At 38.7% G+C, this 19472-nt stretch overlaps 3 protein-coding genes across 5 annotated transcripts in view; all 3 read left to right on the forward strand.

Moving 5' to 3' along the window:
- LOC140827724 (eIF-2-alpha kinase GCN2) overlaps positions 1 to 1994 on the forward strand; it is a 41205-nt gene extending 39211 nt beyond the window's left edge. The window contains exons 29-31 of one of the 2 annotated variants that reach the window (XR_012117019.1): positions 713 to 848; positions 1591 to 1726; positions 1812 to 1994. Coding sequence is in view for 1 of the 2 variants with exons in the window: in XM_073190512.1 (XP_073046613.1) it covers positions 713 to 823 (111 nt within the window). In the remaining variant the exon portion in view is untranslated. Of the gene's footprint in view, positions 1 to 712; positions 849 to 1590 lie in introns of both variants that reach the window. The other variant, XM_073190512.1, reaches the window with a different exon arrangement.
- A 5477-nt stretch (positions 1995 to 7471) lies between these two features.
- LOC140827410 (uncharacterized) lies at positions 7472 to 16107 on the forward strand. Its single transcript, XM_073190074.1, has 3 exons — positions 7472 to 7762; positions 7841 to 7860; positions 15741 to 16107. The coding sequence occupies exons 1-3, from the start codon at positions 7472 to 7474 to the stop codon at positions 16105 to 16107; spliced, it is 678 nt and encodes a 225-aa protein (XP_073046175.1).
- A 1242-nt stretch (positions 16108 to 17349) lies between these two features.
- On the forward strand, positions 17350 to 19218 carry LOC140827725 (uncharacterized). Of its 2 annotated transcripts, XM_073190514.1 has the most exons (3): positions 17426 to 17503; positions 17665 to 17743; positions 18274 to 19218. In XM_073190514.1, exon 3 carries the CDS (start codon positions 18276 to 18278, stop codon positions 18858 to 18860), a length of 585 nt encoding a protein of 194 aa, XP_073046615.1. In that variant the 5' UTR covers positions 17426 to 17503; positions 17665 to 17743; positions 18274 to 18275; the 3' UTR covers positions 18861 to 19218. The 2 variants fall into 2 exon arrangements, with proteins under 2 accessions (XP_073046614.1, XP_073046615.1); XM_073190513.1 differs by lacking the exon at positions 17665 to 17743 and having other exon boundaries at positions 17350 to 17503.
- The last annotated feature ends 254 nt before the right edge of the window (positions 19219 to 19472 follow it).

Below are 19472 nucleotides of genomic sequence, written 5' to 3' on the forward strand. Positions count from 1 at the left end.
ATCAAATTTTGCCTACCTTTCTTTATTTTTTGTTTTTATTCAATTAAATTTTAACAGATGTTTTGTAAAGTTCTCAGGAGTACAATAACTTGTACTAGACACATTGCTCATGGCACTATTACAAAGTAGGAAATTATATCATGCATTTTCAGCTAGTAGAAAAGTTTGTGGTGCTTAATATTCTTTTCATGTTTTTCAGTATTCTGACAACCACCTTTTGGGTGATGTGAATCTTGAAATGTCTATATGCAAGGAGAATCAATGAACATTTTTTTAACTCCATGGTTTGGTTCATAGTGCATTCATTGAATCCTTGTTTTAGAATCATTTAAATACCACATTACTTTTTGTTTGATGGAGAAAATTTGTCTATGGACGTGAAGGTGAAGCAGTCATTTCAGGGCTGCAAGCATTTTGATAAATGTGTGATTTTGTTTTTATAGTTGTGATAGAATCCAAATATTCGCCCATGTTTATTTGTTCCAGTGATCTACCTGCTTGAGAATCATCATTTACTATGTTGTTGAATCTTTTCCTTCTTTGTTTGGCCTTTTTAGATGGTCAGCTTGTCATAAGAAAATCTTACACTCACTCCATTTTTGTTGATTGCAACTTCATTAACAAACTATTTCATGTGTTTATTTTATTGTCTGCTCTTCGATTTTATCAATATTTACGAAGAGTTGCTAATTTTTTCTAGCTTGTGACTTAGGTTCGACATCTAGAACTCAAGAAAGAAAAGGAAGTTGAAAGAGAAAGCCTTGGTAGATTTCTATCAGAGGCAATGACTACTCAATTTCGAAGCCCATCAATTTGGAACTAGGTTTGTTACTCGGTCACAGTTTCAGGTCGGCCCCTATCCCTTGGCTTGTCAGTGTATCTTCTCTGCATATTCCTTTGAGCTGTCAACCTATACTTATTTCTGCTTCTTTAAAATTTTACGTTGGTGAGCAAAATATGCACCTTGGTCCCAAGTCTCTTAAGAGTAAATGTTATACAAAATAGCATACGATGACTTGTGATGCTGAGTTATTTGATGGCATTGCCCTTTTCATTTTGTGTTACTTTGGCATCATAATTTCCATTGAGTTATTCAAATGGTTGATATGTGTGGGTGAAACACGCCTAAATCATTAAGAATTGGTAATCCGAATTCGACGCATTTTAACTACTAAATGATTTCAAAGTAGGGTCATTCAGGAACTCTTAATATTTATTTTCTAAGTTTGAAACCAATTTCTCTACAAGAAGTCTAGGGATCAAGATTTACTTTGAGCACCAAAAAAAAAGTTTGATGATAACAAGTTTCTTCTTGCAGCTTCTTTTGTTAATTTTCCTTACCCGGTGGGTAAGATTTTAGTCCAATTTGTGATGTATAGAATCAAAGATCTGTGTGTTTATCTCATGAGATAATGAATTATATCAAAATGGACTGTTATTTATCTTTTCACCTACTTGGAACTTGCGTTTTCAACTATTGGGTACACGAGTCTTTCTACTTTGCACTCGAATTTGTGATAAATCATTTCCATATGCATCTGCAACGAGGCACTTTATCTACCTCTATTTATTGGGTTGGTTTACTTGCAGGATCCCAGAAATGGAAACGAGTCAAATATCCTTTTGGCTGCAAATTTAGTAGATGTACAGTTGTGCAGTGTTCATTCATTGGCCAAAATAAAAAAATGAAAGAAAAAAAAATCAACTCACTCCATCTCTGTAATAGGTAAATGAAAATTTTGTAGTTGTAAATGTATGGTGGTGGAGTGTTCATTCAATGGTGACTTCCAATTTTCCGGTCTAAATTTCAGGTATTTTGTTGTAGTCTCTTTGCTGCTCAGACAGAAGACAAACAAATTTCCATTGAACCTCTTTCAAGCCTTTCTGACAAGAATATGTTTTCAGTTGTTTGAGTGAAAAATATACTACATTTTTCATTGCCAAACATTCTGTACCGATCTGCAAATGAAATTCAGTTGAAACTTTGTCTTTCAGCAATTTTAAAATTTAGGGGAATTTAGATACTAATCAGGGCATTATTTCTATTTCGAAAAATAAATAATCTCGGTTAAATTATGGTATAAAGTCAGTTTATACTTAGGGATGTAAATGATCCAAACCAAGCCGAACAGTATCAGGTTTGAGCTTGGCTCATTTAAGATTAATTCAAGCTCAACCTCGAGCTCGAGCTTGATTCGAGCTTTTATCATCTAGCTTGAGTTTGGCTCGTTTAAGATTTGATTGAGCTCGAGCTCAAGCTCGAGCTTTATTCGAGCTTTTATCATCAGGCTAGAATTCGACTTGTCTTGAAATTACTAAGCTTGTGAAAAGCTCGAATTCAACTCGTTAAAAATTCGTTTACATGTTAATCAAGCAGGGCTCGAGGTTGGTTTATTAATAGTTCGTTTATCATATTTAACAAGCCTAACTTGAGCTCGGCTCGTTTTCGAGCTCGTAAAATATACAATTGAGCTCGAATTTGAGCTTGATTCGAGCTTGTTAAAATTAAATATATTTATGAATTAATTTTATATTAGACATAAAAGTTTAACTTTTATTAGTACTAATATTTTTATTTGTCAACTCAACAAATGAGTCAAGCTCGAGCTTACGAGCCACCTAAACGAGCCGAGTTTGAGCTTGCAAGCCTATTAACGATCATGTTTGCGAGCTCACAAGCCGAATACACTTAGTCTTGAGCTTGGTTGTCGAGCTCAAAATCGACCTTGAGCTTGGTTTGATATGATTAACAAACAAACTCAAACAAGCTTTTTATCGAGCCGAGCTCTGAATAACTCGCGAACAGTTTGATTTGTTTACATCTCTATTTATACTCTTGTTTAAATATATAATGTTATTCATTGATTGCCGATGAAACGGGGACGACTGAATTTATAGAAATGGATGTTTGAACTATTGAGGATGAAATTGGTATGAAGTATTTGGTGTTCTACTTGAGAGGTTATTTGACTCTGGGGATTAAACGTAAGGCTTCTGGTCCTTCGAAATATTTTGTTTTAATGCTGGAAATTTTGTTACCCCAATTTTTTGTGGTGTTGATGGGATAAAGGAGATGATTATTACTTATTAAATGGTAATGAATTGTGCTTAAGAAACAAAATTAACTAGTTATTATCCTAAGATTTGACATTTTTATCCTTATTTATTATTTTTTGTTTTTTTTTTTTAAATTTATGATCAAAAGTAGTAGAGAGTGGTCGTTTTGGCCACAATTTTATGCACGGGTTCTTGCCACTTGAAACCTATATATATACCAAACTGTGATTAAATCTATATTATTTAAGATTTGGAGACGGCTTCATGAATCAATTTTGTGATATGGATATTCTCTGTTTCAAAGTTATAATTATAATATATATATATATATAGTAGGTTTCTTGTGAAACGATCATAAAAAGTAATATTTTTTCATGGATAACTCAAATAAAAGATCCGTCTCACAAAATACAACATGTGAGAACATATGAGATCGTTTCACACAAGTTTTTGTCATATATATTTATATATATATATATATATATATATATATATATATATATATATATTTATTTATATTATATGAATATATGAGGTTCTGTCCATAAAGTACATCGTTTTTCTTGCATGTGAGTGTGTGAATTTATTAATTTTTATATTATATATTTGTCAAATTCTTTGGGCCAATCAAATAAAGAATTATGAAAAAATAAAGAAAAAAAAAATGAAAAGCGACTGGTTTTAATTTGGAAAAAAAATCTTAAATCGAAAATTAATAAATTTGATTTATTTTTTTAGAACTAATAATTCTGACTTTCATGAAATCCAAATCATTGAAACTAAATTTGTAATTGACAATGTCTAATATAGCGATTGGATTGAGACATATGGTGAATACGAGATATAACTTTGGGGGAAAATTGTAAATTTATCACGTAAGTTATCTATTTCGACCTTTTGTTTTGTAACTGATCGAAATTTGATCTTCATGTACTAACTCGGAATTTTTTATTGGCTGAAGTTGCTTAATTGACACTGTAACGTGCTTAGATGTACTTAAAAATAAAAAGAATATGTCAATACAGAAGCCAAATATCCATGAAAATTGAAAATTTGGTCTTACAAGTTGATATGTTTTGGATTTTAAGTTCTATGAGTATCAAAATTTGATATTCATATACTAAATCGCTTTTGTTCAGTTTTAATAATTTTCGGTTGTGATCGAACTAACAAAAATTTCTTACTTGATACCAATAAATAAAAAATTCACCCATCATATTTAGTTTTGCACAACCCAACCACCATACACAAGGTGTTGGCATGTTCGGTTAAGGATTCAATATCAAATCATGCTAATATCAAGACATGATGATATATCTTCGACCCCAAGTCGACTTTAGTCCATACAATAGTCGGGTGCATCGACTAGTAAGATTTTGTGGACAGATTTTCATTCCTCGGAAAGGAATCTTTTTTGTTAATTTGTTATAACTTCTTAATGGGTTCTGTACCTAGGTTTACGGAAGCTGATCCGAACCGGTTCCGGACCGACTCACGCCATTAAGCATGCCTAACAAAGAGTTGTAGTGCTGCACTGTTATTTACGTTGGTGGCAATCGTCTCTAAGATACAACAACTTCGAATCAAGAGTGCAGCACTACAACTCTTGATACCAGCGAATGAAATATGTAGAATTATCAAGTTTCGGAAGAGAATAATACAACGACAATGTATGCAAAAGTATTTGATGAATCCTGCAGGGGACTATTTAAAGAGTGAGTCACATAAACCAAGGGACAAGCGCACATGCCAGGGGACGCACGGTTCAGCGCCAATAGACGTGTGGTTCTATGCCAAGGGACGCACTGCGTAAAACACAACTCTCTGGACGGACGGATGCACTGTTTGATCCAAACACGGACAGACACACTATTTGGTTCGAACCGAACGTTTCTGTGATAGGCTAATGGATACATTGTTGCAGTCTTTGTCTTTATTTTGAAAATAAAAATTATTTTGCAAATAAATTGTTCAAAAGGAATATTAATACAGTCAAGAGACCGCACCGGGCTGAGCCGAGCACACGTGTGTGTTTCATCGAGACCCAGCCTATCAGCGTCTTCTTCGTTTCCAAAAACTTCTGGTGTCCCTTGGGGCCAAAACACTTAGCTCAAACTTGGAGCTAAGACCATCTCCAACCCACTACACTACATTCTGCACTATATTCTGCACTACAATAGTGTAACACTAAATTCATCTCCAACCTATCTACACTAAAAAAGAATATTATCAGAATATTCTTATAATATTAATTTTAATTCAATAATAACTATTTATAATTCCATTACGCAATTATACATAATAAATATAATTATATTATTTCATTATTTATTAGAAAATCGATTAATTATTTAATATAAATAAAATAATTATTTAATTATACAAATATTTTATTTCAATATAATCATTGAAAACGATATAAATATTTATTTCAAGAATAAATACAATACAAGCATAACATTATATATAAGATAAAAAAACATTGAAAATGATACAAATATTTATTTTAAGAAATAAATACGATACAAGCACAATATTAAATATTAGAATTATTATATTCTTCCCATAAGTGCTCAATTAACGCATTTCGTAGTTCATAGTGAGCATCTCTGTTTTTTAATTTCTTATACCGAGAGAGAAATTCTTCGAATCTTGTACTTTCGTCATTGACCACCATTTCCACATCGGCAAGCGGTGCTTCCCTTGCATCTTCAATTGGTGCACTGAGGTCACGTTCATCTTCAATAATCATGTTGTGCATGATAATGCATGCTGTCATTATATCATGCAAATTGTTTTTACGCCACGAACGTGCTGGATTTGCCACGATTGCAAATCGAGATTGAAGAACACCAAATGCTCGCTCCACATCTTTCCTACACGACTCTTGTTTCATAGCAAAATATTTTTTTTTCGGTCCAAGTGAGTTACTGATAGTTTGCACAATAGTTGACCACTTTGGGTAGATACCATCTGCTAGGTAATAGCCAGTATTATATTCTTTGCCATAAATAGTATAATTGGCAGGAGGAGCAATGCCTTGAGCCAAATTTGAAAATATATTGGATGCCTCTAAAACATTGATGTCATTATTTGATCCAGGCATACCAAAATATGCGTGTCATATCCAAAGATCATAATCGGCCACTGCTTCTAAAATAATTGTTGGAGACCCACTTCGACCAGAATATTGCTCAGCCCAAGCAGTAGGACAGTTCTTCCACTTCCAATGCATACAATCCAGACTTCCCAACATTCCTGGAAAGCCTCGTTGTTTAACAATATGCAAGAGTCGAGCAACATCGTTGGCTGTTGGAGCTCGTAAGTACTGGGCTCCAAAAACTTCCACCACTGCTCGACAAAACCGTTGCAAGCATTCAATTGCAGTTGACTCTCCTATTTTGATGTATTCATCGGTCGCATCCGCGGCCATGGCATATGCTAACATTCGAATTGCAGCTGTTGCTTTCTGATTAGTTGATAACCCTAGTCGTCCCAAGCCATCACTGCGTTGTATGAAGTAGCTATCATGATTCTTGACACCATCCACAATGTGAAGGAATAGATGACGAGACATCCGAAATCGTCGTCGAAAAATATCTTCATGAAATCTGGGATTTTCAGCAAAATAGTCGTTGAACAAATTCTGATCGGCTATTTCTCTATCGCGGTGAATTACAATGTGACCTGGAATGGATCCTCTTCTCGGACCTTCGTTAACTTGTTGATTGATGTAGGTGTGTAGTATCGTATTGCGTGCATGAATATGGCTAATGATTGCTCCTTGAATCTCATCAATGGCTTTATCGATGATCAAATAATTAGTTATTTCATCTTCATTATCGGATAATGACGATGAGCCTGATGAAGAATTCATTTTTTTAATATAAATTGTTTGAAAAATGTATACCACGAATTAGAGTTTATATAGAATTTATTACGATAATATGGATAAGATTTCCTATCTCGAAATCTTTCTATCCATAGAATTAGATTTCATTAGATAAGGAATCTCATCCAATGGCATATATCTCTTACCATGTGACTCAACGGTCACGAGGAAAGCAGAACTGCAATTTGAGTTTGTCCACTAGTTATTAATGAATAAAGAAAGGTATATAGTAATAGAATTTGGTGTTTGATAAAAGAATTCTACCAAATAAATAACTTTTAAAATGTCAGGCATTTGCTTTTGGTGATCTCATCCTTGTACCATCCGTGGGATTAGATTTTGGTAATCTCATCCGACGGATGGCACACAGATGAGATTTCAATGGCTGATATCCATCGAAATCTAATTAAACGACTATCATTTCTTTTGCATATTTTCTAAAGATAGTCCGAAATACTATAAATAGTAACATTTATATTCAAAACACATCAATACACCTATAAGCATATTAGCGAAAGATAGATGGAAGAAAGTTCAAGAAAGAACTACACCGTTGATGAAGATAAGTTTTTGTGTCATATTTATCTTGATGTTTCACAAGATCCCATTATAGGTATAAGGCAATTGAGAACTCAATTCTGGTCTCGGGTTGCTGAGAAATACAACAAAGAAAGAAGAAGTGATTTACATCCACGACCTCAAAGATCAGTTGAGAAGCGCATGGGAAACATCCTCAGTTCTGTTGCCCGTATGAGAGGATGCATTCGACAAATTGAAAACCTCAAGCCTAGTGGTGCATCTGAACAAGATATCGTAAGTTATTTTTTTTTAAAAAGTTATGAGGCATTCACATTCAAATTTCTTAACTAATTTTTAATGGTTTTTATGTAGATGAACCGCGCAGAAGTACTGTATGTACAAGACAGTAAAGATAACAAACCATTTTCATTTGATCATATGTGAGATATTGTGAAGGATTGTGAAAAACTTTCAGGAGATAAAATTTCGATAACCAAAAAATCTAAACTACGTGCTACTAATCTGGATACTTCACAGTCTGATACTCCAGCTGAAGAATCGCCACAATCAGGTTCACCTAGCTAGTAGTAACCCGATTCCTAATTTGAGTTAATTATCGGATTAATTATATTTTCGGTGGGATCGGAAGGACCGAACAAGTTCGGATCGTCCGATGAGTTCGGATCGTCCGATGAGTTCGGATCGTCCGAGCCAGTGTCGGACCGTCCGAGACAGGTGGCTGGACACGTGGAAGGGTTCTGGACACGTGGTAAGGTTCGGATCATCCGATTGGGGTTCGGATCGTCCGAGACAGGTGGCTGTACTCGTGGAAGTCATGCAAGGATCGGATCGTCCGATCAGAGTTCGGACCGTCCGAAGTGTGCCGGATCGGAGCTTCCGAAATGGTTCGGATCGTCCGAACATTGGCTATAAATAGAGGCGCGAGGCTTCATTTGTGACTCGCCAATTCAGAGAGTTCCATAGCATTTCAGTCGTTTCTGTGAGATTCTAGTCTTTTTCCGAGGTTCGGGCACTAGCGGGAAGCTGCTGGTCTTGTAGCGGAGCTGTGCTCTAGTTGGGAGCTAGCGGCATCAGTGGGCTAGCGACGGACGAAGGTTTGGAATTGTATCAGTATTATCTCAGGATTATCTAGTTAAGTCTGGTAGATAAGTTTTAGTGATGGTTTTCACTTGATGCATAGGCTTGGACTAGACCTGCTGTCTGGTTATTCCAGTGGATTAGGATTGCTGTGATAGAGGTACGAAAGTACTATCCGAGATATCCTGGTCGAGTATACATTCTTATATGTGTTGCATGATTATGTGGTGCATTGATATATGTCATATGATGCATGCTATTATGTCACGTTTATTACTGCATGTTGCATTTCATGTTGAGCCGTATCTCCTTCGAGATAGCCTTTACTGTTGAGCTGTATCTCTTTCGAGATAAGCTATATATCTTGTGGGGCCGCTCAGCCCTGTCTTGTCTTGTGGACGCATGGACACCGAGAGTACACAGTGGCCGACGGGTCGGGAGGGCTTCGGTGATCCGGGACATTTTAGGTCCACGTCTGTTCTTGCAGTGGATGCAGTGACCCAGAGGTAGGACCGCGCGGCACTATCCACTTGGCGCCTCTAGACTGAGCATTTTGAGATCTTTTGTGATTCCTGTTTCTTGACTACCCTGGTATCATATCATAGCATGTGCATTTCATATAGGCTTGTAAACTCATGCTTTTGTACTGGGCGTTCTTATCGCTCACGTCCTCGGTTTTGTTTATCTTGGACACCCCATTCCCACGGGGCAGGCCTCAGGTTGGACAGCTCAGGAAGAGCAGGAGGAGGACAGTGAGTGGCTGGTTGGTTTAATTTTCAGTACTATTCTTTTCGATATGGTTGTACCGTATATTTCATTTTAGTTCGAGTTGTTCTGGATTTCGATTGGGTTGTATAACTATCGTTTGTTGGCCTTTTCCGCAATTATCTCTGATTGTTATTAATTAAGTTAAGTTGCATGCTTAGTTCTTGATTAGTAGGTGATTCTGGAACGGGTCACTACATTTATGGTATCAGAGCATGCTTACGATTTTGGGATATAGATTCTGTTTTGGGATTTTCGTTGACCATTTTACCATTTTTCCCCATTCTATCTTGTAGCGATGGCTGACCACTTTGGTGATGAGAGTAGTCAGGGGAGTGTAGGTCGTTGGGGCGACCAGGATGATCATAGGCGTCATCGTGAACATCGTCATCGTCGGGATGGTCCTAGGCGTTTTGATTTGCACCGTTTCATTCAGATGGGGCCTAAGCCTTTAGTTGGCGGGGAGACTCCCGATGATGCTGAGGATTGGTTAGAGCGCATGGAGAGTTGTTTCCGAGCATTCCAGTGCACCGAGGAGCAGAAGATGGAGACCCTTAGTTTTCTTCTCGAGGGCCGTGCGCGCAAGTGGTGGCGATCGACTTCTGCGCCGATAGTTCAGTCCCAGGGTAGGGTGACTTGGGCCGATTTCCGTGCAGCTTTCATGCAGCTGTATTTTCCTCCAGCCCTTCGCCAGGCGAAGACGATTGAGCTCCTGAACCTTAAGCAGGGGAGTATGTCTGTTGATGAGTATCAGCAGAAATTCTTCGAGTTGTTACCCTTCGCTCCTCATATCAGTGGCAGTTCTGAGGCCAAGTATGACCATTTCCTCCAGGGTCTTAACCAGGAGATCTTTGACCGAGTCACTGTCTGTGATAATCCTACTTCTTATGATGGGTTAGTGAACCGGTGTCGCCAGGCAGAGATCAGTCTCCAGCGTGGTAGGGCTATTCTTTCTTCTAGACCTCCGAGTACTTTGAGGCCTCGATCTCAGTCGTTCAAGAAATCTGGTTCTTCTTCTTCTGGATCTGGATCTCGATCTAGCGGTGTTTTCCGTTTTGGTAAGAAGAAGGAATCTTGTGCGCATTGTGGGAAGAACCATCCATCGGAGCAATGCCGAGCAGCCGCAGGAGCTTGTTATCAGTGCGGAGAGATGGGGCATATTAAGAAGAATTGTCCTCAGTTGCGAGGTGGAGCAGGATCCAGTTCTGGATCTCAGACGACTGTTCAGCAGAGGAGGCAGGGTCAGGCAGTGGGTAGTTCGAATCTTCGACCTCGTGCCCAAGGTCAGGTTTTTGCGCTGAACCAGGATCAGGCTGCAGATGAGACCGAGAGAGTCATAGCAGGTACTTTTTGTTTATGCGGTATTCCTGCTTTTGTTCTTATAGATACCGGAGCATCTCATTCATTCATTTCTGCACGATTTGTTAAGCGTCATAAGTTACCGTATGTTTCTCTAGACGTTATTCTTTCTGTTTCTACCCCGATGGGTCATTCGGTTTTAGCCAAGCGTCTAGTGATGGGTTGTCCCTTAGATTTTGAGGGTAATGAATTGACTGCGAATCTTATGATTCTGGAGATGGAAGACTTTGATTGTATTTTGGGTATAGACATTTTGACTACCTACCGAGCTACTGTGGATTGTTACCAGAAGCTTGTTCAGTTCCGTACGACTGAGAGCTCTAGTTGGTTTTTCTATGGTGAGGGAGCGCGACCTCCGATGCCAGTGGTATCTGCTCTGAAAGCCTGTCGTGCTTTAGAGGCGGGCGGGGAAGGCTACCTCATCTATGCGATTGATACATCCACAGGTAGTGTTGGTATAGAGGATATTCCAGTGGTTTGTGAATTTCCTGATGTTTTTCCAGATGAGATTCCTGGTTTTCCTCCGGTTAGAGAGGTAGAATTTGGCATTGAGTTAATGCCAGGGACTGCACCGATTTCTCGTGCCCCCTATCGTCTTGCTCCGTCAGAGATGAGAGAATTGAAGCAGCAATTGCAGGATCTTCTTGATAAAGGTTATATTCGCCCAAGTGTTTCACCTTGGGGAGCTCCAGTTTTGTTTGTCAAGAAGAAGGATGGATCGATGCGATTGTGTATTGATTATCGCCAGCTGAATCGTGTGACGATCAAAAACAAGTATCCATTACCTCGTATCGATGACTTGTTCGATCAGCTTCAGGGTACCTCTGTTTACTCCAAGATTGACTTGCGATCGGGTTATCATCAGATGAGAGTCAGAGATGATGATATTTCCAAGACTGCATTTCGTACTCGTTACGGGCATTACGAGTTTCTAGTTATGCCATTCGGATTGACGAATGCGCCAGCGGTGTTCATGGATCTGATGAACCGAGTCTTTCGTGATTTTCTAGATCAGTTCGTTGTGGTTTTCATCGACGATATCTTGATTTATTCTCACAGTGTGGAGGAGCATGTCCAGCACTTGAGGATTGTGTTGCAGATTCTTCGCGAGAAGCAATTGTATGCTAAGCTGAGTAAGTGCGAGTTCTGGATTGATCGTGTAGTATTCCTTGGTCATGTGATTTCCAAGGAAGGAATTTCTGTGGATCCCAACAAGATTGAAGCAGTGCTGAATTGGTCACGTCCTACGACGGTGGCCGAGATCCGTAGTTTTCTAGGTCTGGCCGGGTATTATCGTCGCTTCATCGTGAATTTCTCCCAGGTAGCTAGACCTTTGACGCAACTTACTCGGAAGGATGTTCCATTTGAGTGGTCATCTGAGTGCGAAGATAGTTTCAGAGAGCTTCGTCGACTTCTGACTTCTGCACCTGTTTTGGCGTTACCGTCAGGATCTGATGGTTTCAGTGTTTACACCGATGCCTCTTTCCAAGGCTTAGGGTGTGTGTTGACACAGAATGGTCATGTGATCGCTTACGCTTCCAGGCAGCTGAAATCTCACGAGGAGAAGTACCCTATTCATGATCTAGAGTTGGCAGCTATAGTGTTCGCACTGAAGATCTGGCGTCATTACTTGTACGGGGTTAAGTTTGAAATCTTTACTGATCACAAGAGTCTGAAGTATCTGTTCACTCAGGCTGAGTTGAACATGAGACAACGTCGTTGGATGGATCTACTGAAAGATTATGACTGCGAGATCAAATACCATCCAGGTTCTGCGAATCTCACAGCCGATGCTCTTAGTCGCAAGGTGAGAATCTCTGCACTTCAGACAAGTGCTATGATTAGTACTATCCAGGATTGTTGTTCATTGGGATTTAATTTCAAACATCGGAAAGGTATGGAGAGCATTCGTGTTGCTACCATTTTATCTGAACCAGCTTTGTTCGCTCGGATTCGAGATGCACAGATGTCTGATCTCAAGACTCAGAGATTAGCCCGATTGGTTGGTGGAGATAGCAATTTCCATTATCAGTCTAATGGTCTTCTGTGTTTGTCTAATCGGGTTGTGGTACCAGAGGATGATAATTTGAGGGAAAAGATCTTGTCTCAGGCTCATCGAAGCAAGTTGAGTGTCCATCCAGGAAGCAATAAGATGTATAAAGACTTGAGGACACGATTTTGGTGGAAAGGGATGAAGCGCAGTGTTTATCAGTTTGTTTCCAAGTGTCTTGTTTGTCAGCAGTTTAAGGCAGAGCACCGTCGACCGGGAGGATTATTGTTGAACTTACCTATTCCTGAATGGAAGTGGGAGCATATCACGATGGATTTCATTACTCACTTGCCATTGTCTTCGAGGAATAGTGATGCTATTTGGGTAGTGGTGGATCGACTCACCAAGTCTGCTCATTTTCTGCCTTATAACCGTGACTTCACTTTCGATCGGATGGCTCGCTTGTACATTCAAGAGATTGTACGTTTGCATGGAGTGCCAGTCAGTATTGTTAGTGACAGGGATCCTCGTTTTACCTCACGATTTTGGGGTAGTTTTCAGTCGGCATTGGGTACTTCACTAAGTTTGAGTACGGCTTATCATCCAGAGACCGACGGTCAAACAGAGAGGACTATCCGTACACTTGAGGATATGTTGCGAGCTTGTGTTATGGATTTCGGACCCGCTTGGCAGGATCATTTGCCTTTGATTGAGTTCGCGTACAACAACAGCTATCATCGTAGTATTGGTATGGCACCATTTGAGGCGTTGTATGGGCGACGTTGTCGTACTCCATTATTCTGGGACGAAGTTGGGGAACGACATGTTGAGGGACCGGAGTTAGTCCAGAAGGCTATTGATAAGGTTGCAGTAATCAAGAAACGGATTAAGATCGCTCAGGATCGACAGGCTAGTTATGCGAACACCAAGCGGCGACCTCTTTATTTTCAGCCAGGTGAGAAAGTGTTTCTCCGAGTTTCGCCTTTTCGCAGGATTTTGAGATTTGGTCTCAAGGGTAAGCTATCTCCGAGATTTGTTGGTCCTTTTGAGATTCTGGAATGTGTGGGAGATTTGGCTTACAGGTTAGCATTACCTCCGTATCTGTCTGGGATTCATGATGTGTTCCACGTATCTTTGTTGAGACGATATGTAGCAGATGAGTCTCACATCTTGCATCCATCTGAAGTTCAACTAAATACGGACTTGTCTTACGTGGAACGACCAGTGCGGATTCTCGATCGCAAAGACAAGGTATTGCGGAATAAGATCATTCCTCTTGTCTTAGTTCAGTGGCAGCGCAGAGGCACTGAAGAAGCCACTTGGGAGCTAGAGAGTCGTATGCGTTCGGAGCATCCAGAGCTCTTTTGAGTTGTACTGTAGTTGTACTATGGATGTAAGCATGTTTTCCGTTGTAATCCAATTATCAGTTGTGTTTGGCAACAATTGAGATGTAATAACAATGTTGTTATTTCAGTTTTGTTCATCCTATAAACTTGATTTCGAGGACGAAATCTTTTAAGGGGGGGAGAATGTAGTAACCCGATTCCTAATTTGAGTTAATTATCGGATTAATTATATTTTCGGTGGGATCGGAAGGACCGAACAAGTTCGGATCGTCCGATGAGTTCGGATCGTCCGATGAGTTCGGATCGTCCGAGCCAGTGTCGGACCGTCCGAGACAGGTGGCTGGACACGTGGAAGGGTTCTGGACACGTGGTAAGGTTCGGATCATCCAATTGGGGTTCGGATCGTCCGAGACAGGTGGCTGTACTCGTGGAAGTCATGCAAGGATCGGATCGTCCGATCAGAGTTCGGACCGTCCGAAGTGTGCCGGATCGGAGCTTCCGAAATGGTTCGGATCGTCCGAACATTGGCTATAAATAGAGGCGCGAGGCTTCATTTGTGACTCGCCAATTCAGAGAGTTCCATAGCATTTCAGTCGTTTCTGTGAGATTCTAGTCTTTTTCCGAGGTTCGGGCACTAGCGGGAAGCTGCTGGTCTTGTAGCGGAGCTGTGCTCTAGTTGGGAGCTAGCGGCATCAGTGGGCTAGCGACGGACGAAGGTTTGGAATTGTATCAGTATTATCTCAGGATTATCTAGTTAAGTCTGGTAGATAAGTTTTAGTGATGGTTTTCACTTGATGCATAGGCTTGGACTAGACCTGCTGTCTGGTTATTCCAGTGGATTAGGATTGCTGTGATAGAGGTACGAAAGTACTATCCGAGATATCCTGGTCGAGTATACATTCTTATATGTGTTGCATGATTATGTGGTGCATTGATATATGTCATATGATGCATGCTATTATGTCACGTTTATTACTGCATGTTGCATTTCATGTTGAGCCGTATCTCCTTCGAGATAGCCTTTACTGTTGAGCTGTATCTCTTTCGAGATAAGCTATATATCTTGTGGGGCCGCTCAGCCCTGTCTTGTCTTGTGGACGCATGGACACCGAGAGTACACAGTGGCCGACGGGTCGGGAGGGCTTCGGTGATCCGGGACATTTTAGGTCCACGTCTGTTCTTGCAGTGGATGCAGTGACCCAGAGGTAGGACCGCGCGGCACTATCCACTTGGCGCCTCTAGACTGAGCATTTTGAGATCTTTTGTGATTCCTGTTTCTTGACTACCCTGGTATCATATCATAGCATGTGCATTTCATATAGGCTTGTATACTCATGCTTTTGTACTGGGCGTTCTTATCGCTCACGTCCTCGGTTTTGTTTATCTTGGACACCCCATTCCCACGGGGCAGGCCTCAGGTTGGACAGCTCAGGAAGAGCAGGAGGAGGACAGTGAGTGGCTGGTTGGTTTAATTTTCAGTACTATTCTTTTCGATATGGTTGTACCGTATATTTCATTTTAGTTCGAGTTGTTCTGGATTTCGATTGGGTTGTATAACTATCGTTTGTTGGCCTTTTCCGCAATTATCTCTGATTGTTATTAATTAAGTTAAGTTGCATGCTTAGTTCTTGATTAGTAGGTGATTCTGGAACGGGTCACTACATAGCTTCTCTGCATTTGCAATACATTTAAATGAAGACAATATTGATGACAGTTTTCAAAAACCAATTGGAGTGAAAAAAGCCAAATTGAAGAAGAAAAGAGATGAAGATATTTCTCAAATTCAGCGTACAATGGAAGAACAACATCGCGAACTTTTGGATGTTTTGAAACAAGGAACCGTTGAAAGTCAACAAAATTATGACCTTCAAAGGATGAGACTTCAACAAGAGGAAAGAAAAATGGAGGATAGAATTTTATACAAAAAATTGAGCAAAATCATTGATCCAAATTTGCGTGAATACACTAGAACTCAACAAGAAAAGATTTTGCAAAAGAGACTTCAAGCTGAAAATCGAGACAACTTTGGATCTTATTTTGGTTATATTGGAGGATCAGGATCTGGTTTATCAGATTACTAAATATCATTTAATAAATTTTATTGTTTGTATCGTAATTTTATTATTTGTTTGTTGTTGTTTCTAAAATTATTTCGTATTATGTTGTAAAATGTATCATTTTAATGTACTAGTAATATAATTTGGTTGTTTATTAAATTAATTTAATATCTATTTAATTTTAAAAAAAAGTTTTAAAAAAATTTAAATTAATATTTAAGTTTCAAGAGGAAATTATTTTAAAAAATAAAAATATTAATTATATAATTAATATATAATAAAATATTAAATATTTATAATTATTTAAAAAAAATAAAAAAATAAAAAAAAATAAAAGAGATGTGTCGCAGTACAAAGAGTGGGTTTTAGGACAACTCCAGTCCAACACCATTTTTGGTGCTGGATTGGAGTGAAAAACCTTGCTCCACAATGGAGCAACTCCATTGTAGAGCAAGGGTTGGAGTTGCTCTAATAAGCAAAAATTTATTTGGTACATTTCCAATGGGGGCAAGACTTCTCTTGGTACAATTTCCAATCTTTATTCACTACTCATACTTATCTAATATTTAATAATTAAAATATTTTTTAATAATACAATCTTAATAAGTTGTACAAAAATTGATGATAATCAACATAAATAAAAAATGACAAATTAATAGGAAGAATTTATGAGGTCTTTGGAAGTTTTAAAAAATGAAAATTCACAATCAGCAACTCTAGAGGGTTAGTTATGAAAGTTCATTTTAAAATATAAATTGTGGTTTCTCCCCAATTCTAGAATGTCCTATTTCTTTATTATTAAATAGTGAGAGAGAAAAAAAACTAAATATTACTGATATTCTAAAGTGTGATTTTTAAACAGTCAAGTTAAAGCAAAATATCAGTTTTAGTATTTATTTTTTGTTTGATAAATTATAATTTCGTAATTATATTTTGACATAAAAAACATACAACTAAAATGTCAATATCGTTGTTAATTTTTTGTAATTACGTATGTCACGATGAATCTATTAACCACGTAATTATACAAACTTAACAATAAAATTGTTCATTAAATTACATAATTTTTATGAGAATTAACTAAAATTGATATCAATATATCATCATAAATAATTACAAAACTATAATTAATTGATTTAATAGAATTTACAAAACTACAAATGTCAAGTCCCAATAGGTACAAAAATAAAATTACCGGAAATATAAAATAAATTTAATTCAAATCGATTTAAACAGCAACGCATTCATAGAAATCGGTATCGATTCGGTTCGGGTCTGAGTATCAACGATATTGAACCGTCGGTTCTCGAGGAATCCCACCCGTAAATAAAACCTCCCATTACTCCCTGCTCCCGATCGAAGCCCCAATTCCAGGTTACCGCGACCTGCTCTCGCTTGGGACCCCGAACTGTAACTCCAGGTTCGATCTACAGTTTGTATTGATTTTTGTTGTTTGAATATGTATGGATTTTGGCTGTTAATTTATATTATTTTGTCAAATTATACGTTGGGATTCAAACCCAGTGTACAAATGTGGACGGCCAAGCATGATTTAGTAACTAAAACTTGATTTCTTTGTAGTTCTCTGTTTGTTTTTTTCACTTGGCATGGGCGACGCGAGAACCTTGTTGGTTTTTCTACCATGTGAGAATTAGACAAGGTAATGGTTCACTTATGTATTATGGATTGAAAAATTGCAATATATCGGAGACTCGCCACTTACATGACTTGAGAAATAGATTAGAAAAACTACAAAAGTAAACATTCAACATGATTTTCATCCCTAGAAATCGTGGTTTTAATTGTCTGAGGCTGGAAACTGGTTTGATTTCCAACAATTTTGAATTGTTACAAGTATCATTGGTTATCAACTATTTGATTTTGAGAACTCTTTATTTACTCTAGCATGTAGTATGTGTGCTATTTATTCTTTGACTGAAGAAGGGGTAAAATCCAGTGTACTACTGTAGATAACCAAGATTTAGTAAGATTTTGTATAATTACATCATGACTAATATTGTTGGTTTTGTAATTAGATCGTATTTCAAGTCATAGTAATGATTGATGAAATTTGTTTTCATGACAAGTTGCAAGTTGGGCCATATTTGAAGTGTCAGTGATTGCTTTCACTTTCAGTTTCACTGAAGCCAAATACGCTTCTGATAAATGATTTCTTTTGAAATTCATTAGGCATGGGCGATCGTCGCAGCCGTGACCACCGTGACCGTGACCGAGACAGAGACCGAGACCGAGACAAAGAGAGAGAGAGAGATCGTGACTGGGATCGTGACCGCGATAGAAAAAGAGATATTGTAGATCATGACCGTGACCGTAGCAAACGCTCCCGTTCCCGGACACCTGACCGCACCAGATCCCGTCACGCTCGCTCTCCGGATGATCATCAACGTAATCGGCACCGGAGCCATCGCTCCCGATCTCGTTCCCCGTCCTCTCCTCCCCGCAAACGCTACAAGGACGACTCTGTTTCTATTAAGGACAGACGCGGTGAAAAATCCGAAGCAAAAGAAAAGAAAAACAAGGAGAAGATTACTAGTGATGATCTTGTGAACAACAATGATGGGGCTGTGGTGGATGAGGATGAGATTGAGATGATGAAGAAGTTTGGTATTCCTGTGGGGTTCGATTCTACTAAGGGAAAGCCTGTCTCCGGAAACGATGTTGGAGCGGTGAGGAAGGTCACGAAGCGGCAGCCAAGGCAGTATATGAACCGCCGTGGGGGGTTCAATCGTCCTTTGCCTGCCGAACTCAATCGCTAAATGAGCTTAGAATATTCCTCAAGGTTCAGCTTTTTGAAAAGATATTGTTAGAATACTGTACTGGTTGTCTGGCGACCTTGATAATTTGATTTCCTGTCGCATTTTTTACTGGGAATGTACGCATCAAATCGAAAGGAGTGTACCTTATCCAAGCCATGCATTACATTTAACAAATTTGAACAACAAAAGCTGCGGAATGTCTTACAAATCTGCATCAGTGGTCTGCTTTCTAAGTTCCTGGACTTTATTACAATGCCCATTATTGATGTTGCTCAGGGTGCATTTTTTTGCTGGAATGTAACGTTGTCATTCTTGAATCTTGATATTATTTATTTTTAACTGTTTCTTTTAGTTGCCACCATCACTGAAGCACGTTATAACATGGAATATAAGGGTTTGGTCGATCCGCCCCCACACCCAATCAACGGTCAAGATTATTTCATGGGGGAGAAATTTTTAAAAAAATATATATATATAAGGGCCAGAAAAATTCTGGCCTTTGGATCTGCCCCTGCAGGCGGATGAAATATTCCGAATATAAGCACTTGGGTGTACTTTTTTTCAGCTCGTATGTTACGTTCAGAACTTGAAAAAAGTTGTCGAAACCAAACA

The sequence above is a fragment of the Primulina eburnea genome, chromosome 3 (assembly GCF_022965805.1).
Source record: "Primulina eburnea isolate SZY01 chromosome 3, ASM2296580v1, whole genome shotgun sequence".
NCBI classification, from domain to species: domain Eukaryota; kingdom Viridiplantae; phylum Streptophyta; class Magnoliopsida; order Lamiales; family Gesneriaceae; genus Primulina; species Primulina eburnea.